We start from the raw sequence: 27,371 nt of genomic DNA, 5'->3' as shown, positions 1-27,371 counted from the left end.
CAAAGGCAGGAAACAGTGTCCCTTCCTGGAAGGTACTTACAGAAACCTAGTATAGGAGACACAGATTATCCTATCAAGTTTAGTGATATCAGTAATCTCCTCCAACTGTAGGGGTATGTTCCTGAAAACATCCATGGTAAGAGAAATGAGAGCTAAATACAAGACTTTAGAGTAAATACAGGGTTGGGTGATAGACACTAAGATCCAGACTGAACCCATGAGAAGCCACTGTATATACTGATTTAAAACAGCACAAATAATACTTGTAGCATATAATCAGAATCCCCTAACTGCCTGCTGTAAGCTTCTTGGGTTTCACAAAGTTTCAGTTTTGCTTCATGAAGATATTCTAAGAGAAATTAATTTTATGACTAAATGTTTATCCACATTCTCAAAGCTTTCCTAGCTTAAATTAATAACTCCTACAATGGCCAGAGTCCCAGGGCTACACACCCACAAGCATGCTGGAGGCAGAAAAAGCAGTGGGCAGTGTGTCTCTCTACCATATTCCAGGGAATGTGGTGTCAGTTTACACCATGGCACGTGGCTCCAGCCCCACTGACACAGACCGTGGCTCCTTCTCTCCTCACAGGGGCTCTGGGGTTACTGCTCTAAGATCTGGGCTGATCCTTCCTCATGTTCTTTATCTTTACCCAAGTTTTATGGCACAAACACCATGCCACATCTGTGATCAGTTTGATATCCTTTTCTATTACCAAACCCCAGCTTTCTTTTGCAATTACAAAAGGCAGCAGAACATGGTCCTGAGGAGTGTGGCTCTGGTGTCAGTGTGCGGATCCGCACCCCAGCTCCACCACTCAGGAGCTGAGAGCACTTGAGTGGATCCCTGAGCTCTACAGCTCCCACGTCCTCACCTATGTAACAGGCACACCTGACCCTGCCTACACACGCCTGGCTCAGAAAAAGCCCTCAGTAAGTGATGACTGCCGTCGCCACCACGACTGCTACTACAAATAGAATGATTCACATCTGACACCCAAGGGAAGCCACATTCTCCTGATGCTACAAAGGTATTCAGGAGTAGATCTGCATAAAACACATTCTGCTGATGGCATATCTGAGGACAGAGAGAAAGCGCTGTGCACACATGAGAGCTAAGGGGACAGTGGGGTAAAGAGGCCTGGCGGGGCTCAACTAAAAGATTTTACAAAGGAAGTGTGACTTTGCATTTTAGCAACTTCATCTTTCCTTGACTTGTCACTATTAAATAAGAAAATCCCAAACAGGGCCAAATCACCCACACAAACCAAAGGATGTGAAAAAAGTCAGAATTTAATGGACCTGAAAGTCACATGCAAACAGGCCACAGCCCCACAGGATTCCATGGCAGGAACTCATTCAGGGGAAGTGAGGCTGAAAGTTGTACTTGGTGGAAGCATTCATTCAAAAATATGTGGTGAGCATGTTAATGGTGCATCAGACTTTCCATTTCCTAAGATAAGGCCGTAAAACAAGACAGACATACTCTCTGCCCTGAATGAGTACATCTCAAGAGAAGGAGAGGGCAACTGAGATACTGTTGGGCCCACTGGCATCCTTCAAAGTCCAATGACCCCACTTCTGGGCTCTCAGACGTCTGCCTGTGATCCCTCAACAGATAAAGTACGTTCTCTACTGGGCGTGTTTCCCCTAACAGACCAACAGCCCAGATCACGCCTGCCTTCTCAGAGTCAAACCCCACAGCCCTTCATGGACCCTAAACCTCTTACATCACCTGCAACCAACCAGAGACTTGTGCACAAGCCAATCAGGCACTTGGTAACCCAACTTTGTAAAACACCCCAACAACCGGCCCAAGCTAAAAAATGCTTGGAGCCACCAGAGCTGAAAGAGGCAAGGAACAGATTCTCCCCTCGAGCTTCCAAAAGGAGCACGGTCCTGCTGACGCCTTGATTTTGCACTTCTGGCCTCCAGAACTGTGAGAGAATACATTTCTGCTGTCTTAAGCCACCAAGGTTTTGTTAATTTGTTACAACAGCCATAGAAAAGTAACATATCCTTCTTATTTTTTTCCATAGCACTTTTCATTTTCATTCATTCAACATGTTTATGGAATACCTACTACTACTATGTGCCTATTACTGATCTAGGTAAGTACTTAGTGTGCTTCAGTAAACAATAAGACCCCTGCTCTCATTAAACTTTCCTCACAAATAAGTAAATTTTATGTTAAAAACTGGCAACTACCATGGGGAAAAAAAGATCAAGGAAAAGTTGATGAGGACTGTTGGGAAGGCTGCAGGTGGTAATGTAAACAGGTTGGTGAGGATGGGCCTCACTGAAAAGGTGACATTTATACATACAGAACATGAGGAAGTTGGCTGAGAGGATTTATCTACACCAACAGTCCTGGCAGAGGAAGCAGCCAGAGTAAAGGCCCTGCAAGAGGAGTATGCTTGGTACGTTCCGCAGGGAGACCAGTAAGACAAGGGGAGTGACCTGCGCAGAGATCAGCAAGGTAAGGGGCGGGGCAGGCGGCAGGTCCTGCCCGTCCGTGGAGATCTCTGTAAAGACTCTGGCTTTTCACGTGAGCAAAGTGGACAGCGCAGGAAAGGTTCCAAGAAAAGCCTCTGTCTCTGACTGTAAGCTCAAAGAGGAAGGGATTCGTGCCCATTTTCCGCCCAGCGTAGCCGTGCCCAGCACTTGGTACAGCTCTCAAGAAGCATCTGCCAGAAGAACGACCAGCGGACCACTTTATACCCCTCCCCTCTCGCCCGCCTGCACCTGGCCCATCTGGCGTGTTCCTTCGCGTGGAGGCGAGTCTGTAGAGAACAAATTCCATTTCAGCTGAAGCATCACACTAAATACTCTCGTTGGACAACTAAAAGATAATGCTTAAATGTCAAGTCGTATTTGATGCCTTTCCTCGTTCTGGACCACAAGCTGTTCCTGCTGGAAACAAGGGGGAGGAAACCACAGTAACGAAGCTACAACAAGCAAGCGCAGCCTCTGGGGGTCGTGGCAGAACTGGGAACAAGGACAGCGAGAACGGAAGTTAACCCTGTCACGATGGCAGTGGGGCAGCAAGCGGCCAAGGTGACCACGAGAGCTGCCGTGAGCTCACCTCTGCCCGGTCCGGGCCCTGCAACAAAGGGGAGATTTCAGTGCTTCCAGCCAGATCAGCCTGGGCATGTAAGGACCTACCACAAAGAGGTTTTGCTTGACTCCCAGATGAAAAACTACCGACGGGGCTACCCAAAGAGGCTGTGACTCACCTGCAGGGGCCCATTACAATTACAATCTTTCTCAAAATAAGAAATAAATCAGAAAGCCACCTGTACATACCTCAAAGCAAGAAGCCTTTTATTACTCTAGCTTTTTTTTCCCTAGTCGTAACAACAATAATGGCAGCTAACATTTAGGGGGCGCTTTGCTTGTGACAGGCACTCTTCTTTAGATAGGACACAACCCTCCCAACTCAGTGCAGTTAAGGACTTTCCTCCATTTCAAAGATGAAGGTTAAACTGAGTCACAGAGTGTGCCCAGGATCACACAGGGAAGGCAGCAGCAGAGCCCAAGTTTGAAAGGGGGCTCCTCTAACTGCCAGGATCAAATAGTAACATAACCCCTTAGCCCAGAGCAAAGGTGATGCGATGTCATCCTGAGGATAAGCTTAAGTCTCAGGAATGAAGACAGGGCAGTGACGGCTGGGAGTCATCCTGGAGAGACACAGAGGAGACCATCTGCTGACCACATGCAGACCTCAGAGAAGGGGTGAGATCCCTCGGGGCACCGTGCCCCCCCATCGCGGGTTCTGCCCACTCCGACCTCACACAGCTTGTCCACCTGCATAGCGGTGATGCTGCCTGGTGAGCACCAAACCCAATTTTAAAAGGTTACAGGAAACGTTTAAAAGGTTACAGAAACTGGAAAGAAAACAAAAAAGACACATGCACATGCAGAAACTGCCTCAAATCTTTGTTAGAAACAGGGACTGCTTAAAGTCCTCACAATTAGGATGCAAAATTCTTTTGGCAAAACCTACTGTGCTTCTACTGCTGTAAAAAATGCTTTTCTCACTGAAAGAGACCAGGAGGCTCTACACACCAAGAATGCTGAGAACCAGCATCCACAGCTACAAGCAAGACAAACCTATAAGACAAGAAAAGGACCAGAGTGCGGGCCACTGCACTTCCCGTCTTGAGCAGTCGCACAGACAAAGCTCAGGCAAAGGCAGAATGTGATGCTGGTTATGCAATTTACAGACTGTCAATGAACTGCATGTGAATGGATTCAAGGTTCAGAAGATCAGTTCCAGTAACAGTGGCTTGGGAAATCTGTGCTAATCTGTGTTAACAACAACAACAACAACAACAACAACAAAAACTCTAAGGCTAATAATTTAGAGTTAGTAAATCAAATGGGATTTTCCCCTCACGGACCTACATACTCCAGGAGATACAGTAAAGTGAACATGAATCCCAGTGACTGGCTTGGTTTGTCTTCTTTTCCAAATGACTTGCAAGCATGTACGAACAAAAAGCTCATCTGGCCCTCAAAATATTTTCCCCAAAGAACAGTGCAGATTAACCATAAAAATGATAATATGAACAACAAACTCTCCGGATTACCTAGTGGGCTCTCACGCTTTTCTAATATTCTACTCAGCTTGTCACTTTAAGTGTTTCTCTACCAACCTTTAAGACACTTAGGTCAAATATACCTCTGCGCTGGGTCTAGCTGGGTTCCATTTCCAAACTAATGTATCTATCCTACGCCTGACCCATCCCCTCCATGTTTTCGGAATTATCACCTTCCCTTGCAACAGGACTGTACTCCGCATTACCCACATTATTCCTGGTGTTCCCTTAGTGGACAATTGTCTTTTATAAGCAAGGGAAAGTTCAGAGTAACATTCATGTGACTTTTTTTGTCCCCACTATACTTTAGTGAAGTGGTATTTATCCTTATTATGTGCAAAGCAGACTCAAAATTAAACAAAGTGACTCTGAAAGGCTTGGTCAAAGCAGCTGAAATAGCACAAACAATTTCGCTTGTGTAAAGAAAAAAAGTGCTGTAAACCGGCATTGTGAGTCATTAATTGCTTTGGCCCAGCCTTTAGTGGCTTGGGAAATTATTCCCTGGTTACAGGGATAGTCTTTGAGGAGTTTACAAAACTTCTGTAAAAAAAAATTCTTAACCTCAACTGACTTAGTTTTAATTCTCACCCCCCAAAATACTTTGGGAAGGCATGAAGTAGAAGAATATAAATTTAGAATAGAGTTTATTCATCTTTATCAGCTAAGCATTCTAACAACCTTACTTATTTTCACCTTCATCCTCGTCAGTAAAGTTTTATAATACTTATAATCAAACAAACATTTTCCAATTCAAATAAAATTTAAATTCTCACTGCTCCACAACATGCAATCATTTATTTTAAAAAAATGCAACAAATATAAGAAATGCCTTAACTTGACTCCAGACCTTTTCACAGTATCTCATTTCTTGATCCTGTACTAATTATCATTTTATAAAATCTGTTTAATAGCAGAAGCAGAAAACTTTCCTATATAATTAACTATAATATATACATCAATTATGTCTTAATTGGGGCATATCAAACTGCCAATTTTGGACTTACTAAATTCTACTTGGAATGCTGGTATCTTATTATTTCCTTGCCTTAAATGAGGAAATAATATTAAAAAAACACACACACATGGAATAAAATATACAAATGTATACACCAGACTAAATCACTAGAGGTAATCAAATCAACAAAGACAAACAAGAAGAAGACCTGGAGAGGCTATCATTAATAGGCAAAAATAAGATGGGACTTTCTGAAGGCAAAAGTATTTGGGGAAGGGAGGGGACTATGATTTTAAAATTAGGCCTATTAAGACTATCAGGAACCACTTAAAATACAGTTAAGGGATCCAAGAATAAGAGAGTACGGGGAAAGTTGCAGCCTGGAAAAGGAAAGAGGAACAGGGGGAGGGAGAGAGAGAGAAAGAGACAGAAGAAAACAGGAGAGTTAGACAGATCGACAGATAAACAGAAAAAATGAATAAAACACCTGGCTCACTGTAGCAGCACCAGGCTACAACCATAAAGAAGAAACAATATTGAAAAAGTTAGAATAAGAGTTCCTCCGAAGCACCCAGACCTCTCTTTGCCAGGTGACTGCAAGGGATGAGTGAATCCTTCAACATATATTTAACATTTGCCTTTATAAAAGCAGCACTGTACTCACTACTGGAGAGAGGCACACTTTGTCTTCAAAAAACTGGTCCCCTGAGGCCACAGACACCCAAACAACTGTGATTCAAGAACCCAAACAACTGTGATTCAAGAATGTACGTGCAGTGAGAGCCCACAGGGCAGAGTCACCCAAGCCACTCCAGCACCCACGGCCCCTCCGTGGACAGGACGGGCAGGTACTCCCAGGCACTCGTGCAGAGACGTGCACACCACTGCCCAGAGCAGGCAGGGCTGCGGGATTTGCCCAGCAAGCTCACCGCACAGCCTAAACGAGACATGAAGACCTGGCGCCTCACTCTCCCTGAGTCACAAGCAACTGGGAGAGGCTTGGAGAAGATGGTACCAATGGCCTTCCTGAATCACCAACCTCACTAACTGTTATCACTCGGACAGTTATCTCCCTTCCACACACATAAACCCCATTGTGTTTCTCAGTGACAACAGAAAAATAGAACCCAGCTTGGGTGGAGATCAAATCTGAACTCAGAGTTCCTTCCTCATTTCCTTATTGGCAAAATATGTGTAAACAACCTCGTTAGAACCTGAGAGAGTCTCTGAGACCCGTCCCAGTAGTACTCCCCCAAAGGGGCATCTCCCGGACAAGGAGAAGGGAAAAACCGCTACCCACGAGAAACCTACATCGTAACTTTCTACTGAAATAAATTATATAAATACACACTTAAATGATTCTCTATTAGAAATAAGCTCCTCAGAGAGGAGAAAAGAAAGAAAGAAAGAAAGAAAGAAAGAAAGAAAGAAAGAAAGAAAGAAAGAAAGAAAGAAAGAAAGAAAGAAAGAAAGAAAGAAAGAAAGAAAGAAAGAAAGAAAAAAAGAAAGAAAGAAAGAAAGAAAGAAAGAAAGAAAGAAAGAAAGAAAGAAAAAGAAAGAGAGAGGGAGGGAGGGAGGAAGGAAGGAAGGAAGGAAGGAAGGAAGCAAGCTCCCTGTCTTCTATTTAAAATATAAATGCTAGGAATATTTCAACGTTTAAGTTCCAGTCTAACATACAAGGCCCGATATGTGTAACATAGAGAGCTCACTGGTATCTTTTCAATTATTCCACTATTTTTTGCTTTCTAAAATTATATATGGGTATAATCAGGTAGAAGAATTTAACTTTTCAGAGTAGATGTCGATAATTCAATACTCTTAAAAATACTGGGGTCTTCCAAGGTAAGTAAATATATCATGGAAACTAAACTCTCAAAGATACTACATATTTATATGCTGGTCTACACACTCAGATGAAAATGATTTAACTTCAAAATACAATAGGGCCAGATGTAGGGATCTGGCTCGTCATACATGCTAAGTTCCTGACATAGCAATACTTGACCAGTTTTTGAAGAATCTGACAACAGCAGTTTCCCCAACACTGAAACCACTTTAACCTGCCGTGGGTGACTCAGAAGGCATCTCAGCCTTCCTAAATACCCCTCGGTCATCACTTAAGATCAATGATCAGTGTAGCAGCTATGGGCAAGTGTCCTTAACAGCACATCCCACCAACAGACCACTTAGTAAATCACTACTTTACTCTCCTACTGAGCTGCCTGGATTCTGCTGACAACTGTGCATATGAAGTACCCCCCATTGATATTTTCAGTAAATCTCAGTTGTTATATGAATCTTCGTTTTTTTGCCCCTTCAGGCCACTGTAAAACATTGGAAATACAATGGAAGAAAAACAACAAGGCAGCAGAACTTCCTGCAGTGCCGGATACTTAATACCTCAGTTTCCTCATCTGCAAAATGGAGATGATAACATCTACTAAAGAGTTATTACCTTCTATTGTGAGGACTGGCCTTGCAGAATGTTAAGAGCACCTACCTCACAGGGACACTACAAAGCATCTAGAACAGGGCTTGGCACGTAGAAAAAAGTTACCGAAATGTTATTACTATTGTCACTACTAACTACATCAGTTCAGAACGCCAAATGACTTCATTATTAACAAAATATATCTATCAACAATTTGAGGGGCTAAACAAAACAAAGAGTCTTTTTATTTCGGTGTTGACCTCATCAGTGAATAACTAATTCACTTGGGACATAATGTCTAAAGCAAGGAAAACAACGGTCACATACTCTGTGCTCATCAGCTGGTATCTGCAAGTACATCACGAAACTGCAGAGCACCCCACAGAAAAGCTAGAGAAGGGATCTGGGAATCAAGTGATGAGGGAATTGTTGGAATTATCAGAGAGCCTTCTCCCCAAAACAGACTGCTAAGGGGGGTGGGAGAGGGCATGGAAATCACGGAAAATTCAAGAGTTAGAAGTTACCAAATAGGAGGAGCAGCAGCATCTTGTGTTACACCAGAGAGCAAAACTAGGGACAGCAAGCAAAGCTATGGGGGTAAAGACTTCAGCTCACTTCTAAGGAACAATTGTCAAGTCAGACACTGCAGGTACCTGAAAACCTACAGACCTTTAAGTAAGTCTGGGAGTCCACAAGGTTCTTTTCAAATCTCAAATTCCACGTCCCTCAACTAACAGCCACTTGATGATGACTAGAATTTAAGGTTAAAGAATACTTTTAAAGAAAATGCCAAATAATTGCTAAGGCAATTATTCCAGAAAACGGCAAGTAATACTACCTTTTTGGTGACTACTTTACAAGGGTCCTTCCCAATCATAGAATAACATGTTAACTTTAAAACAAAGCTGTAAGTTCCTTGCTTAAAACCTAAAATGTATTTTATTAACAATAACAACAAATCCATTACTATACTGGAAAGTTAGTTACAATATTCGGTAACTTATAGCTGAATTTCTCTAAGAAAATAAAATGGACCTAGCAGGAAACAATTGAGATGCACAGCATTTTTTTACTCCATCTAGCTTCTATTTTTCCTTTTCCACACTGCCCAGACACCTGTGATATAACTATATTTTTACACTTTGTACAGTTGTACTTTGTAGATATGTTACCTCTCTTTGAAATGTCCTTTGCCTTCTTGTCTTTGTGAACTCCTATTCATCCTGCAAGAATCAGTTTGCCCACTACCTCCTTGAAGCATCCTGTACCTAAATGTTTCATAAACTCAATTTCCAAATTTTTCTCATATCTTAACTACAGAATTGGCACAAGAGCAATTTTCTTGGAGTAGGGGTGACATTTTATAAACTAAAATCCATGTCACTCAGACCCTCAATTCTACTTCAGATTCTACCATAGACTTGCTAGCCTGTCACGGTCAAATAGCCCTTGATTCTTTATCTAAAGAATGGGTATAAAATGTGAAGGGAAGGTTTCCCCAAAAAGCCCTAATTTTAAGCCCTGGACTCCTTAGCAGAATGGTACTGTGGGCAAAACTTCTTACCCTTATAACCCTAATAACTACAGCACAGTCCCAAAAAGACAAGTGACCAACCATGCTGACAAGAAGCAACATACTCCTTAAATTACACTTCCAATTAAGAAGAAAAATATGAGTAAATAATGACTAAGTGATCTTAAAGGGTTCCTTGCAATGGCATTAAATGACACCAATCTATATGCTGGAAACAATCCTATTACATGCGAATGATTTGACTGTGGTTAGTGAAGTATTCTTTGAGTAAACTCTGGACTATAGAACACTCTTTTTAAGCCCAGGAAAGGAAAAGTGCAACTGTGATTCACCATATACCTTATACTTATTTAAAGGGTGATGTTTACTCATTATTTCACGTGATCTTTAATTCAGCGTGAGATGTGGCCCTGACTTGCCTACACCACTATGCATATTAACGGTGAACCCAAAATCATTGCAACCAAAACTTCAAAGCAGTGACTTTTTTCACTTAAAAAAAAAAAAAAAAAAAGATGGCCTGAAATTAAAATACTCTGCTTAATACTGAAAGAAAGCTAGCTGGACAGGTAAACATTGTGATAGCCACAGTCACTGGACACTGCCAGTGTGTTAAGCACCGATCAACAAGGAGAGAGACGTGGACAGGCTACGCAGCTGTATGAGGCGTGTATTTACGCTGCTGGGCCATAAAACACACACACGGAACACAGCTGGCCACAGCTGTAATTGTGGAAGCTGGGTCATAGGCTTGTGGCTATTACCACACTATTATCTCTACTTCTGAATATTTGACATTTTCCAAGATGAAGAATTAAAAACACATTCATGCACAACACCAAATCAGTGATCTGAATACCCTTTTAACTCTCCTTGAAATAAAGAAACAGACTTTAAAGTGGGACAATATAGTGTTGTAGAAGTGACTTAAGACTTTAAAAATAAGTACGACTTAGGCTATTAGATTCACATGAAAGACTAACTTTGAAAAGCATTCGCAGGACCAATCAACATGTCTGAAACTAATGCACTCCAAAAACTGGGCCACAGGGACGGCCAGCCGAGTCAGCATTTCCATCATGTTGCTCGTCTATATCCCCGAGGCCCTTTTGCGGGTCCAGTTCTTCCTCAGCCACCACACTCAGCCTGACATCGCTGCCCCTCCAACCACTCTGAAAACATGCTGGATCCACGTACCCATGTTGAACAAACAGAGCCCTCTTCTGCACTGGATACAGTAGGATGTTTACTGAATTTTTAAAGCATGCCGTGTGTTAATATTTTAGGGATGACTTTACAATCAATATCGTAATCCTCCCAAAGGAGCTATTTCCTCCACAGTATCTACCACTAACACCCACCCAAAATTAAAAACTCTAAAGGGACTGCCCTGGGTATTATCTTGGCAAGCAATACTAAGTGCTAAGATTAAGTTTAAAAAATAATAAGTTTGTAAGAGACTATCTAGGTAGAACACAGCTAATTAATAACCTGTTATAAATTTTCACAAAATCAAAGAAAACAAATTAGAACAAAGATTAATTTTTTTCTTGTAGCTAAGATCCAGAAGCACAAACTGAAAATAATGAATCTTCATTTTAAATTCATTATCTAATTCATTTTAATTTAAAAATCATTGGAATTTGTTTTTTTTTTTTTTTTTTTTTTTTTGGTCCTCCTAGCCTGACTGGAGCAGGGGTGGTCATTAAAAATCATGAACTCAGATATTTCTTTCTGTTGTTGGTTTGTCTTTCTTCAGATACTTATTAAAATGAATCCTCATTTAAACATCAGGATGTAGACAATCCATTCTGTGAATGTTTTGTTTCTCAGTAAGAAGAAAAGAAAAAGAAACTGTTTCCATAGTAACCCTGAGTGTGACTAAACTGTATAACTTCCTAAGATTTACATATGTGGAAGAATAGACAATGGAAAGGAGAAGCTGGAAGAAGTGGCTTGTGACCGTCAGCCTTTACCTCTCTGAGTTTTCCACACACACATTATCCCAAATGGACTGAGGTTCTCATCCTCTTTCCAGCATCTCCAACCTGCTCTCCCAGGATGCTCGGTTAAAGGAAAAGACACTATCACAGGATTATCCTCAACATACAAAGTTTAAAAAGTGAGGTCATACTTTATATGGGTTTCACACCCAAGTAGGGAGTTCTAGCACTAACTCCTTCTGTAACATGCACCTCTTTAATCAGTCCCTTACAACTCATTCCCCCTTCATTCACTACCAGACCAACTGCTAAAAAATTCTAAAATGTGTATCTGGTTCTTAAAGTTGGAGAAAGGGAAGACACTGTACCTAAAATCTGCACTTACTAAAATATTTGCCCTCTGTTCCCCACCCCTGATTTGTCAGAAAGAAGTCTTCTTTTTCCCCTATGTCTGCCATTTTTAAATACTTCAGCCCAAAAGGCTCCTGTTGTTGCTAAGAGCAGCAGAAGTTTCCTTATTTAGACAAACTAAGTATATGTGTGTCTTATACTTAAAATAAACATAACAACAGATAATACTTTTTAAAAAATATTGTCTGGCCAATCAGTGATGATGGCAGGGATGTGGTCATAAAATTATTTTTTTTATTTATGTATTTATTTAGTTAGTCTCATGTACACACACACACACACACACACACACACACACACACACACACACATACACTTGCTACGTGCCAGTGTATGTCTGTTACATACGCGTATTTCATATAAGCGCTAAGACGTAAGTACTATTTTTGTTCCCTTTATCTAACTAAAAAGCTTAAAATTTAGAAACTTAGATAACAGCCATTCGACCAGTGAATGGCAGAAGACACGTATGCCTCACTTGAAAGCTCAAACTCTACTCCCACACCATTTGGCTTCTCCAAACATCCAGATCCTTCCTGAAGGGAAAAGGGTTGTTAAGGTTCTAATTCAAATTCATTCAGTTATTATCACTTAACTACTAGTTGAGTACTTGTTAATGCTAGTAATCTAAGGTAATTAACTCAAAGTCCTTCCTCCCTCTTGGAAACACTCCCCTACACCTGTAAGTGTGAAATATAAGCTGCAACCTTGTGCATGCACATGTGTGTAGATCATTATCTTCTGCAGTTACATTACACGTCAACACATACACATCAAATGGTTCCTAATGGTGATACAATAATCAGGGAAAAGGGAAACTCGCACCAACATTCCTCTCCCTCATCCTGCCACCACCATGTGCTCCTGTGTCACAATTCTTCCCGCATCTTCACCTCCTCCTTTTGAGAGGTCTGATGTCTGAATCAGCTCACAGTTTGGATAATCAGAATGAGAGTCTTCTTACACATACAGCATCCTATTAGACCACAGACATGGCATATCAGCCAACCAACCAGCAACAGGAAAGAACACTTGACATTTATAAACACCTGCAACAAGTCAGAAATCAACATTTTTTACACAATATCACACAAGAGATATTTTATAATCTTCCTCTTGCACTTTCTCTCTCTTCTGTCTCTCTTGGAACAGAAGCTCTTTGAAGTTAAGAACTGTATCTTGCCATAGTTTTAAAGGCGCAAATATAAAGAGTCTAATTCATGCTATGGTTTCTGACTGAGGCTACAATCTACCCAGTAACTCAAAGAACCTAGAAGCCATTCTTTACTTCTCCCCTTTCCTCACGCTGTATATGTGATTTAACAGTAAACCTATCACTCGACTTCCAAAACACGTCCCAAAACACATCTATTCACTTCTCTCCATTTCCACCTTCACCTCTTGCTGCCGATATACTACGAGAGCCTCTTGACAGGCCCCCTCTGCTTCCATTCTTGCCCTCCACAGTCCATTCATCCTCTTTCCCTCTTATTTATTTATTTGTTTGTTTGTTTAAATAGAGGTGTTGGAGATTGAACCCAGGACTTAATGCATGCTAAGCATGTGCTTTACCGCTGAGCTAAACCCTCCCCCACTTACAATCCATTCTCTACACAACAGCCAATGTGAGATCATGCAACTTTCTGGAAGAGAATTCTTTAACGCCTCGCCATTATGCCAATAACAAAATCCAGACTCCTTATCCTATCCTATAACATAAGACCCCTGTCTTCTCTGACTCCACACCCCTCATTCCAGTCTTAGGCTCTCACATCCCCTTCTCCCACTATCTGGAAAGCTCCTCCCACCAGGTCCTCAAATAATCAAATACTTCTTTTACTGAAGTATCCGTTTAAAGGTCTCCTCCTCAGAGTCAGCCCTCCCCATCATTCTCTTTCGTATCACTTCTGTATCACAGCATGATCGGGTATTTTCTTTCTTCTCTGTTTACTTATCATCCCCAGTGTAAGCCCCACCCAGAGAGGAAAACTGGACTTCTTCTTTGCTGTATCCCAGTGCATAAAACATGCACCTGGCACCCAAACGGTGCTTAATAAATGCTTGCCGGCTTTAGAACAGTGACTTATCAATTGTGTGGCTGTTTAATATACAAGACTGTTAAAGTCAATACCTATTAATCTTTTTGTTATTGTTTCAATCAAAATAACCTGTCACTGGTACACTTGATAAGTTACATATATTTTTATTTACATCTTTATCCATGTTTGTCTAAGAATTTATAACTCTGACTCGTTCCAAAAGCAATATAAAGCAGCTATTACACTGCATTTGGCATAAAAGATCAAAACATCTCCATGTAGGACATAGTATAAAATACCTGACCAGTACTTCCCCTCAACTGTCAAGGCTATGAAAGGAAAGACTAAAACGCTATCACAGATCAGGGGAGAAAAATGAGAAACCAAATACACTGTGCTACCCTGTATTAAGACCCTGGGACAGAAAGAGGACATTAATGGAAAAACTAGTGAAACCCAAATAAATTATGGAGTTTGGTCAGAGTAATGTACTAACGTTGGTTTCTCATTTTGACAAGTGTATCATGGTAATATAAGATGACTGGGAAGTCAGGTGAGAGGTATATGGAAACAATCCACATTGTCTTTGCAATTTTTCTATAAATAGAAGATTACTCCAAAACAAAAAATTTACTTAAAAAAACCCCAACATCTCCATATAGAAAGAAATTTAAAATGCACTTTGACCATAGTTTGGCATTTTATTCTGAACAGAGTGTGGGCCATTGACTTATTGCTTTGATCCCATACAACCACTTAATGGTAAAAGCACAGTATTATTTTTATTTAATATTTGTTTCCTCACATTTGCAACCACCATGTAATTTGAAAACTAGGCAGACGTACTTGTTGCCTCCAATATCATGTTAATTCTACGTGCAAGTCTGAAGGACAAGTGTCATCCTTCCCACTTTCCCTAGTAGGGGTACTGGCCTATAGATTTAGAACTTCCATTTGCCTGCTAGGTTAGTCTTATTAACCTAAACTCTGTCCATTGTTTCTTCTCTAAAAAGAGAAACTAACGTTCCTAAGTGTTCCTAAAATCATCACAGAACGCAGTTTTTCCCTGATAATTCAAATGTGATCAGTATTTCAAAAAGACTTTCTAGACATTATTCTCTAATTTTTTGTTAACTGTTCTACAGAGTCATTCCTTTTCACTCACTTGACAAATAATTACATCATGCAGTAGTCTGATTCACACTGAACTTGGACAACAAACTGGATTATAAATTCAAAAATATGAAAGCAAATTCAACTGTAAGGCTTCTGCACCCCAGAGAGGTTTCATCATTACATAAACACACCCAAAAGCAAGGCACAAAGTACTGCCATCCAACCCACTGTACGTAATTCCACAAATGTGATGTAGAAACATCCTCACACACAGCACTTAAAATACCAGCATTTCTTTATCTTATTTATCACATTATCCTAGTTTCCAGAACACACACACACACACACACACACACAGAGGTATTTTGTTTCTTTGGTCATGGTAATCTTATTTAATCAGAGGTCTATAAAATGGTAAAAATAACTGAGATGAAAAAAGAAATTAAATAATTCAAGAGGCAGAAGTTGAAAAGGTGAAAAAAGAGATGATATACTAGACTGCTTGTAAGAAAAAATGGTCAGAGGAAAAGGGGAAATTTCTAACAATTCTCTAGGTATTTTGTGGTTTTGTAATTGTCTTTCCCTGGGCCAGTCCCTTAGATATCCTCAGTCTCATGTTCCTTCCCTATAATATTAAGACAATAATGCCAGTCTACACACTGAATTTTTAAGTACAAACAAAACTGGCAAATAAAATACAATTTTAAAAAAGCTACTTTCCACCAAAATGAGCTTTTAAAAAACTAAAAGTTGCTAGCTACTGGCAGTATCTGAAAAAAAAAAAAAATTGAGTGTATAACTATATTTTGTAAAGCAGAAAGCAACTCTTTAGCCAGCCAGAAGCTAAACAGAATTCTTGTTAAGTGCTTACCTTGGAGACTTGTCGAAGCCATCTTAAATACTCTGTGAACGTATCAAAACAAATGTAGTAAGTCTGGCTTTGGGGTCCAGAGGAGCTAAATGCTAAACAGTGCTGGTGCTTTTTCACTTCTTCTACCTATAAAAATAAACAAGGAGCGACAAAAACAAGTCAGAAAGCAGAACATTTGCATAGCTTGTTAGCTTTACCTTAGATCAGTGAGCCTGCTCAGATTTGCATCTATTCCTGCGTGTGTTCCTCTTGTTACTTAAAACATGTAAGCTCCTGAGTCTGACCAACCAATGTGAATTACAAGGAACCAAAAAGGGGGGCGTTTTACCCTCATCAGATTTCCCCACAATAGTGAAATTATCTTTTTCCTGTTTAAAATGGGAACAGACTCCGTTTCTTATCCTTCTGTACCCTTCCGATAGGGTGCTGGGGTTTTTACTTCCTCGTAGGAGTCTTTTTTTTACTTAACATTTTACTTAAGAATTCTACTTTAGGTGAATTTTTACTTAGGGGACTTTTGTATTACTCTGAATTACAGTCTTTTTTTTTTAAAGAGGACTTCAAGTATGTAAAATAAGTTTTTTAAAAACTTTATTGTAAAATTGAGATTAGCCTGAAATAAAACCCCACCACGAGAAATTTCAAGTCCTAGTAATGCAGTGATACAGTCAAATTAAATTTCCACTCCCAGTAAATTCTTCAGAAGGAGAAAAACTCCAAACAATAAAGCAACATGACATTACACAAACTCACATGTTTCACAGGCTGAATGTTTCCTGTATTTCATTTACAAAAATGCCCACTTCACAAAGAAAGTGTAAAAAACTTCAAAAAATCAGTATCACACAAACTATGTTCTGGGACCAAAATAAAATTAAGTTAAAAATCAATAATTAAAAAAAGAAAGAAAGAAAGAAAATATGGGATACCTTGTAGAAAAGAGTTTAGAGAAAAATATCAAATTTCATTAAAAAAGACTAGAACTTTTTAATCCCAGATGAATAGTTTGGATAATAAGACAAAGAATAAAAAATTCAATCTTAAAAAAAACCATAATAAGTAAATCAATTAAAAATCTGCATATGTTTAGAAAGTTAATAATACACTTCTAAACAACTCACAGATAAAAAAATAAATTGTAATCAAAATTTAGAAATTCTTGGAACTAAACCACTAAAAAATACTACATATCGAAATGTATGGAATGCAACAAAAACAGGTACATAGAGGGAAATTTATGATTTTAAGTACTCAGAAAAGGTAGAAAATTAATTTGATTGGCATGTATCTCAAGAACTTAGGGAAAGAAATATTAAAAACAAAAACTGAGTGAAAAAGTAAAATGAAGGTGATAATAAAAAGCAGAAAGTAATGACATGAAAACCAAATACACAACAGAAAACATTAACAAAGCAAAACACTGATTCTTTGAAAAGGCTAACAAAACTGAGTATCAAATGATATTGATCAATGATATCAGCTGAAGATACAGTTGATATAAGGTATAAATAACATAGAAGATATAAATAATATTAACAATGAGAAGGGAGATACCATAGATTAAGCAGGATTTTAAAAAGATTGTTATAAACAATTTGTGGTAAATTTTTAGAAAAATATATTTTACCAACACCAAAACAAGGGGGGGAAAAAAAAGAAGGCCTAAATAGTCCTATTACCGTTTAAAAAGTTGAATGAATTTTTTTTAATTATCAAGAAAATATCAGGCCCATATCATTTTATAGATGAGTTTTACCAATTCTAAGAAATAGATCATTCCAAACTTGTGCAAACTCATCCACCAAAGTAAAAAAGAAGAAAAACACCCCAACCTATTCTATGAGGATACTATAACCAAAAACAGATCAGAACACTAAGAGAAAGGAAACTACAGGCCAACCTTAGTCATGAACACACACATTAACAGATTAAAGAAAACCATATGATCTTCCCCACAGTGGCAGAAAAAGCATTTGATAATACTCACCATCCATTCATGATAAAACAAAAACAAAAACAAAATCAAACCTCTTTAGCAAACTAAGAACACAAATAACTCACTTAAACCAACAAAGGATATTTATTGAACATCTAAGGCAAACATCAACGTTAATGATACCACTCTCTTTAAGACCACTGGTAAGACAAGTATCTACTTTTCCTATTCAATACTGTACCACAATCCTGGCCATTACCATAAGACAAACAAATGTATTAAGAAAGAAAAGAAGTTGTCATTATTTGAATATGAGATGATTAGCTACACAGCAAACTCCAAAAAATCTAGACATTATATTAGAATGCATAAGAAAATTTAGCAAGATGGCCAGATATAAGATCAACACTCAAAAATCAACCACATTTCTATACACCAAAGAGAAAATACGATTTAAAAAAAAAATGCTATTTAATCTATATTGACAGAAATCAGGCAGTGTTTTTTGGGAATGGGAAGGAGGGAGTGGAAAAGCAGGGACAGAAAGGAAACAAAGGAGCACAAGGGAACTTTTGGCGATGATATGATCACTACCTTGAGTGTGGTGATGGATATTCATAGGTGTATATATCTATCAAACTGTATTCTTGGGAATATAATACAGCCATAAAATTGTTATCAAAATGTGCAGTTTGTTGTATATCTATTATACCTCAGAAAAGTTTGGTTAAGATGCAGAGAAATGGGCGTACTTGTACACTGACATGACTATGAAATGGTGCAACAACCTTAGATAACAGTTTGACATCATCTTGTAAAAGTCAAGGTGCACATATGCCCTACAGCCCAGTGACTGCACTCTTGAGTATGTCCCTAAGAGCAGTACTTCTCAAGGAGGTCATTATAGAAATTTTAGATTGAATAGTTCTTTGTATACATTGTGCAGGACTTATACTCTGCATGACATTTTACTCTCTGAGCCCCAGCCCTGTAAATGTCAACAGTGTCCCCTTGCAGTAAAAGATATTAGTATTAACCAAACACACTATCTAGAACCTTTGCAGTTAAGGTGGAGTCGTGACTAATTCTGGCCAAGGAGCCACAGGCAGAAGAGGAGTGTGTCACTTCTACAATCAAATACACAAAAGCCAGTTAATGACCCTCCAGTTACCTCTTCCCCTGCCTATGCAGCCAAGGAAGCCACATGTTACAAATATTATAATTATTTAAGAGAGCAGAACCTCCATCAGGCTGGGTCCCCACATAATTACTTGAAAAAAGAAATCTCCACAAACTCATACTGGACAAACAGTGTGAGTGAGAAATACATTGTTCTCATAAGTCACTGAGATGTGGGGGGTTTTGTTACCACAACATAACTTAGCTTACATCAACTGACTATCCAATCACCTGACAATCAAAACATTTGCTAATATTAGCAAATGTCCCCTTCAGACACAGCAACAGAAGTTGAGAAATCCTGCTCTAGAAAAACCACTTGTATACCAGGAAGCATATCAAAATAAGACTATCTCAGTGGCATCACTTACAACAAAAACCTACAAACAACCCAAATGTCCATCAACAAGAAGATTACTTAGGAAATTATGGAGATGTGGAACATTTCCAGAGTGGAACAGTATACAAATATGAAAACCACATATAGCAAGTAACAAAATCTTATTACGAAACATAATACTGAGTGGAAAAATTCAGTCACAGAAAACCACACACTGGGCATTATCACTTTTATTCAGATCAAAAACAAGCAAAACATAGTTATATGATAAAATTTATTTCAAAAAAGTAAGAAAATGATGAATACATATGCTGGGACAGTGGATCCCTCTGGAACAGGAGGAGGCAATGGGACAGATGTGAAGAGAACTCAGGTAGAAACACTGATACTGACATAGCTGTGATTCCTAAATTGAGTAGTAAGTAAACAGTTACTCAGATTATTACGCTTCGTGACTTAATAGTCAGTAAAATATTTTTATAAAGTAAAATATAAGTTATCTAATAGTAAGTAAAATATTATATAAAGTAAAATAAAGTTATCTAAAATTTTATGCTACATTTTAAAGAACAAATTAAATATAATAATTGCACAATGAATGAAAACTTATTTATTAGATTTTTTTCAACAATTAAACTTTAATAAAGCTTTACTTAACTTCACACTTGGAATTCTACATTTGAAAATATAAACTAATGATCATGCTCAAGTGGTGTGTCAAATTTGATTATCACAGTAATTACAGCTAGGTCATGACCCATCTATCTCACACTTCATATTTAGCTCTTTTTTAATATAAATTGGAAAAAAAAAAACCTCTTCCATTTACTCTCCATTTTTCCTTTAACAACAGAACTGAGTAAGAAAAGAAAAAACATTAATGAAAACTCAGATTGCAAAGAGTGAATTCTGTTTTCCTGATTTTTAACAGATTTTAAAAGACTCGATTTTTCAACATACTCAGTTATTTTTAAAGGCGTAGCACAGAACAGGTTTTACAAGGTTTATCTGTGAGAAAAGGAAGCTATTAACTTTCAGTGCACTCAATGGTAAAAGTACATCCAATAACAGGCCTGGGAAACAGAACAAATCTCCAGCACTAAATGAAAATGCTAATTACAACTGGATCTCCTGACCTGATCTGAACATTCCACTGCTTTCCTGCCTCTGCTTCTCTGAGCACAATAATCTTTCCAACCATCTCCTTCATATGTCAAGAGAATTTTCACCCTTCAAGTTCCTCCACGATTCATCACAAAACCCTGATCCCCCCAACAAAATGTAATCTGCCCTTGCACTTATCTCCCACACTGCTTTCTACACCTCTCATAGACCAGATACTACTGTGTCCATCCTTCATCTCCAGATAGTAAATTACAAGCTATTCAAATGCAGGGATGGTGACTTACCCATCCTGGTATTTCTGAATCGTCAAGCAAGGTGGCTTCCCCACAGAGGGAAGAAATATTAATTAAATATTAATATTTAATAGAAATATTAAATTTGCCTATGCAAATGCCCAACATCATAGAGAAGAAACAGACTGTTGATCTAACAGGGCATCAAATATTAAATGCACATTTTTAATGATGACTTACGGGAGTAACAATGATGACTAAGTTTTCAGTAATCCATCCAAAGGACAAGATCTTCAGTAATAAACTATCACTAATTTTTCAATGCTTAGATAAAAGTTAAGAAGCCACAGTTTCAAAATGAATGACTGAAATAGATCTAAAGATACTTTGCAGACTAGACAAAATCTGTTTTCTTAAACACTGAAGTATTAGTCTTAAGACTAGAATATATAATAGTAGAAGGGAAAAAACTGACATGGGCTGTTTACTCATAAGGAAAGACTAGTTTAAACTTTATTTTATGAATAAAGAATGAACTTGCTACATAGCAGGTGAACAACAAAACCATTTATTGCTGTACACATCTGGTCTTTCTTAACTCTTTCATTTCTAATCCCTAGAACCAACAGATCAAATATTTGCCAGTATACTGCATAGTACAGTATACTGTATAGCACAGGGAAATATATACAAAATCTTGTGGTAGCTCACAGCGAAAAAAAAATGTGACAATGAATATACGCATGTTCATGTATAACTGAAAAATTGTGCTCTACACTGGAATTTGACACAACATTGTAAAATGACTATAACTCAATAAAAAAAGTTGAAAAAAAAGTCCTAAACTCTAAAACCCACTAAGGAGCTAAATCTGGTATCCCACGAAGCTATTTTTTAAAAAGTCCTTTGAGCATCGGCATTATTGAGACGTCAGAGTTCCGTGTATTTGCATCTTAGGGCTGCCCAATCCTCTTAAAGTGCTCAAGGCGGAGGGAGATGTTAAAAATACAGATTCCCCAGAAAAATAAATGCAAATTGAGGGACAATCACCAAACAACTGGTCTAAATGCTTCAAAATGTCAAGGTCATGAATGAAAAAAAAAAAAAAAAGCTGAGAACTGTTTCAGATTAAAAGGGACAAAAAAAGAAATGACTAAAAACAAAAAGTTCATTTTAACAAAAGTGGGTTTCTTATTTTTCCTCTCTCTCTATTTTCCATGCTTTGTCTCCTTTCCCTCGCCTATTCAGGTGGAAAAATGATAAACAAAAACATTTTTAATATGCCCCTGATTTCCATAAATCCATTTCTTCATCCAAAACTGCCTTCTCCATTATTAACAGATTATCCTATCATTTAAAAATCAGGGAATACTGGCATATAATTATGGTAATGATATCCCTACCAATGCTTGGAGTTTATAAGTAAATCTGGCAAAGGAAAGAATGTAATATTTTCCTAAGCAATTTGGTTCTACCTTATAAATGACAGGAATAAAACAGTTAACAAGCCCAAAAGAAAGCAGCCAGTGTTTTCTCCGAAATGAGTAGCATTTCAGGTTCAAAACTCATGACTAGTCGTAGTGATAGACTGAAAGTGCTAAACCCACTGGTCACTAAACACAAATAAACAGAGAGGTAAGGCAAAGTGGGATCCGAGGCTCCTGCCAGAGAGTCCAACCTTTGATAAGCATGCCTGAATGATCCTAAAGTCATTCTACTACACTACAAAACACATGCTCATGATACCAAAATATGTCTTCTCATAAATAATAATTTATCATCTCCAGTCTGAAATACAACAGTGAAGTTATAGCTGCTCTATTTTCAGTCCCATAGGTAAGATGCATGTGCTAATGAAGTGAATATAACCAGGGCCTCACGTGATCCAATGGCACTGTTATTTTCCAAAACTCTGCCAACCAAAAATGCCCCACTGGCGGAGGCACAACAGGAACTGAGTAAGGCCTCAGACGAGTCAAAAACCATCCACCCCTTACTACAGAAATGGCTCAAAGTCAGCTCCTTAAAGACCCCAGAAAATCTTTTAATCTTTGGTTTGTGTTAAACTTACTTTCCCACCAATCAGTGGCAGGACATGCATCTTTCCGGCCAAGCTGTCTTTCACAGACGAGACTATTAGGCAGGTCCCACACAGGATGACTTGGCGTCTGGTCCATCGGCTCACTGGCAACTGCATTTTGCCTTTACGGACATTATACATTCCTGAGAGCTGAATCCGTTCAGAGCTACCGGTGCTGTGAGGTTTTCCTGCAACAAACACAAGTAAACATTTTAGTCTAAAAGAAATGAGCTTTTTGCTACTCACCAGCCTACCAGATAAATTACTTACGCAAAAGAGAATAATTATAGGGAAACAGTCTAATTTATAATTGAGAGAATCTGAAACATACAGTAATGCAATTATTATCAGAACTACCACATCTACTCCATTTGTACCTTTTAATATTAAGAAGAGCGTTTTCCTTAAAACCCTAGGGAAAAGCCATTTTTAACTTCTCTGTTAAAAATCCAAGTTTTATTTTCTGCTACATCCTTCATGATTTAATTTTACATTTAAAAAAGAGATGACTTTAAGATTTTCATAAATGCTAGACTTAATTTCAGTATACTAAGAAAATATAGACAAATAGGAAGATAACATTCAAGATCTAATATTTAATGAACCTAACCAGTTTTAATGGAATTAGCTGCTAATATACTTCCTCTTACAGATATTCACTATAGATTTACTATTAAGGAGGCAATTAAAAATGAATGACTTTTTTAGTAAGAAAATACTACTCTACCAACATAGGCTAAGTCCTCAAAGATAAACCTGACATCAATCTATGAAGGATGTAATGCTTGCAACTCGCGGAAGGAACACAGAAACAGAGAAAGATGCACTAAGGCTCAGATACAAAGAGAGAGGAGAAAGATCTGACAAGTCCTCATTTCCGTGTTGGAAACTGAATGTGACAGAATGACATTCAGACAAGTTCCCATTAACTGAACGGGAGAACTACTGTGGTCCACATGCGATGGAGCTGCACACACAAAAAGGAAAATACTTCCCAGTTTCACGCACTGAATATTTATCAAAGAGAACTGACGTCCATGCTCAGAAATAAATTAATGAGGGACACATGTCCTCAAATAGGTCCCAAGCCAGATGTGTTATACTTATTTGGAAGTTTGCCTAGCTGCCAAGGGCTAGCAGAAGAAACAGACTCAAGAGAAATTATATTCTTACGAATATTAAAAATTAATGTAAGTGCCAAATAGCTTTGGTAGATGTCAATTACCTATTGGAGAAGGAAACAGGAAGAGCAGCGGCACCAAAAATAGGTCTTAAGAAGATCCAAAGACTGAACCCTCCCAATACATAGTTTAGGGCAGAAATGTTTGCAAATAACAAAACCAGCAGGTTTGAATTTCACTTCCTCTTTCTCCCAGTGTATCAGAATATTTTATAAAGTAAATACTGCACACTACATACATTTGCTGGGGCTGGGCCAGAAAGAAGTGTAATAGTGGTTCAGCTTTTTGAACTTGGGCCCAGCAGACAACTACACAGCTAGCACTCTCGGTGGAGAACTCTGCTGAACTGTTTGTCCACCAAGTGCTAACACTCCCACAATGGGGTAGGAAGCCCAGAAGACTTCACAATAGATGTGACTTATCAAAGGCTGCCAGTGATGGATTAGACCATAGTCATTCACTTGTCCCATTCTGCACAAATTCATGTACACCCAGAGAGAAAGATGCCCTGGGCTCCCAGTCTAAGAGCTCCTTCCTACATTAGAGACTCTCTTCCTATAGGGAGGAAGAGGAGATTCAGAAGAAAACTGAAAGGTAAGTACAAGAATTAAAATCAGGAACAACAGGCACGTGGATTTCCAAAATCCGTTTCCATGACTTTAATACACTAGCATTCTCTAACAAGGAATCTGATCTACTTACACACATACACACATGTACAAAATGAATGCAAAGCAGGCATTTTATTCAGCCACATCAGAGAGTGGCTTCAAGGATGCTTGTTAACCTGTCACATTTATGTAGATCTGTGAGTAATTAGAGACTGACGAAAAAGACAACAGGGGTACAAAAGAATAGTCCTTCAATTCTCCAACTCCACAAAAATCCTAGAGAAGCCCCAGAGCACATCACCAGACAGAGAGGACTAAGGCTGAGATTTATTTAGGGATATAAATGAGAAGAGTATGAAGACATCAACAGAGACTGGCTTTTTACTCCCTAGTCAGAAAACTTCTCAGGGGGCCTGAATAGTCCTGGAACCCAATGATAAAATCAGTCTGTCCTTGGAAAGCCCTAAACATCCCAGTCTGAATCAAATCCCTCTTGCCTTGTTCTGAGTGAATTAAAATATCCTGTTGTCTGCGTCGTCCCTAGGCGCCCTGCGTATTCCAGATCAGACGCACCCTCAGGACTCAGCTCTGGGGAATATGGAGATGAATAAGTGATCCACACCTTGGCAGTCACCCCAGTGCACACTCCTTTGTGTCAGACTTATTCTATGAGATAAAGAATTATTTTAGCTCTCTCTGCTGATTCTGAAACTTCTCAATTCAGAGGCATTCCAATTGTCCTATGCTCTAATAAATATTAACATCACACAAGGAATCGACACCTGCCAGTTTAAAGTTGGAGCCATTGTTATAACTTTTATTTTAGAAATGTTACTCTAATTTCCTACAGGTTTAAGGCATTTCTTATGTTACCTAAGAGGAAAGATGGACAGCAAAAGCAAGTATTTCCAACTGAGATAGAAACCTGACCACAACAGAAAGTGATTTAAAACATACTTTCTCTCTCTTCCTCATTTGACACATAGCAATTTGGTCAAATTTGACCCATAGACACCCGTAAAACCATCGCTAGAAAAGGAGCACACTGATCATCACTGACAGTTTCCTTGTCCCCAGTGTGATCTCTCCCTCTCCCTCCCACCCCCACCTATGGCCTCCCATGCTCAGCCAAGTAGACCAGTAGGTCTGCTTTTTGTCACTTTTTGTCTATTTGTTGAGTGTGTCAAGAGTTCTTCATTTTTCATTGCTGACTAGTATTCCGTTGTATGAATATACCACATTTTGTTAAACGATTCATCTGCTGAGGGACATTTGGATTGTTGCCAATTTTTTTGCCTATTTTGACTGAAAACATTGGTATACACGTTCTTGTGTGGATATATGTTTTTATTTATCTTGGATAAACCCCTAGGACTGGAATGGCTGGGCTGTGCCATTTCACATGCCCAGCATCAGTGCAGGGGAGTTCCAGTTACTCTACCTCCTTGTCAACAATTTTAGCTGTCCTGGTGCATATACAGTAACATCTCATTATAGATTAAATTTGCATTCCCCTAATAACTAATGATGCTGATCATCTTCTCAAGAGCTTATCTGCATTTCACATACCTTCTCTGCTGAGGTGACTAATTTAATCTTTTGTCCAATTTTAATTGGATTGAGTAACTTATATATTCTGAATACTGGTCCTTTGTCAGATGTATAACTTGCAAATATCTTCTCCCACTCTGGCTTGTTTTTCCATTTTCTTGACAGTACTTTGGGAAAGCAAAAGATTCTATTTTATTGAGGTCCAATTATTTGATTTATCTTTTGTAATCAGTGCTTTTTATGTTGTATTTAAGAACTTTTTGACGAACTCAATGTCACTAAGTTTTTTCTCCCATGTTTTCTTCTAGAAGTTTTATACTTTACATTTTTACATTTAGTTCCATTATTAATTTCAAGTTAATTTTTGTTCACAGCAAGAAATAAGCAGAGGTTCAGGGGGTTTTTGTTTTTGTTTTTTGTTTTTTGACAAATGGCTATGTAAATTATTCCAGGACCATTTGTTAAAAAGACTATCCATTTCTACTGAAGTGCTTTACCATATGTATCAAAACTCTTTTGACCACAGTTGGGTTGGTCCATTTCTTGGTTATTCCTGCTCTACTCATCTGTTTGTCTATCTTCAACCAATATCACACTATTTTGATTGCTGAATCTTTCTGGTTAGTCTCGAAATCAGGGAGCATGAGTCCTCCTCTCTGAAGAACGACAGTTTTACTTCTTCCACTGCAATCTGGTACCTCTCATTTCTTTTTCTTGCCTCGCTGCACTAGCTGGAATCTTTCATACAATATTGAATGTAACTAGTGAAAGCAGACATCCTTTCTTTTTTCCTAATCTTGGAGTGGGGGGAACATTCAGTTTTTCACCATTAAAAATAATACTAAATATATGATTTTCATAGATGCCTTTTATCAAGTTGAATAAGTTCCCTTCTATTTCTAACTTGCTGAATTTTTTTAATAAGAAAGGGATGTTAGAATTAATCAAATGCTTCTTCTGCCATCTATTGAGATGATCATGATAAATCCAATTACTTAAATGCTGAACTAATCTTATATTCCCAGGATAAACTGCACTTGGTCATGATATATTATCAATATTACACATTGTTGGATTCAATCTGCTAAAACTTTGTTAATAACTGTTACATTTATGTTCATGAGGGATTCTGGATTAATCTTTTCTTTTTTTTATAATGTTTATTTTCTGGCTTCGGTGTTAGGGTAATGCTGGCATCGTAGACTGAGTTGAAGTAATCTTTCTTTTTTACTTT

General features: G+C 38.4%; 1 protein-coding gene across 1 annotated transcript in view; it reads right to left on the bottom strand.

Moving 5' to 3' along the window:
• The window catches only part of PHLPP1 (PH domain and leucine rich repeat protein phosphatase 1), a 186,673-nt gene that overhangs the window by 71,574 nt on the left and 87,728 nt on the right, over positions 1–27,371 (bottom strand). Inside the window, 2 exon segments of the mRNA XM_014557697.2 lie at positions 15,902–16,027; positions 22,786–22,982. Coding sequence (XP_014413183.2) covers positions 15,902–16,027; positions 22,786–22,982 — 323 coding nt within the window.

Source organism: Camelus ferus, chromosome 30 (genome assembly GCF_009834535.1).
Source record: "Camelus ferus isolate YT-003-E chromosome 30, BCGSAC_Cfer_1.0, whole genome shotgun sequence".
In the NCBI taxonomy this organism is placed as follows: domain Eukaryota; kingdom Metazoa; phylum Chordata; class Mammalia; order Artiodactyla; family Camelidae; genus Camelus; species Camelus ferus.
Note: the sequence above shows the minus strand (reverse complement) of the source record. Positions and strands in the feature narration are given on the sequence as shown.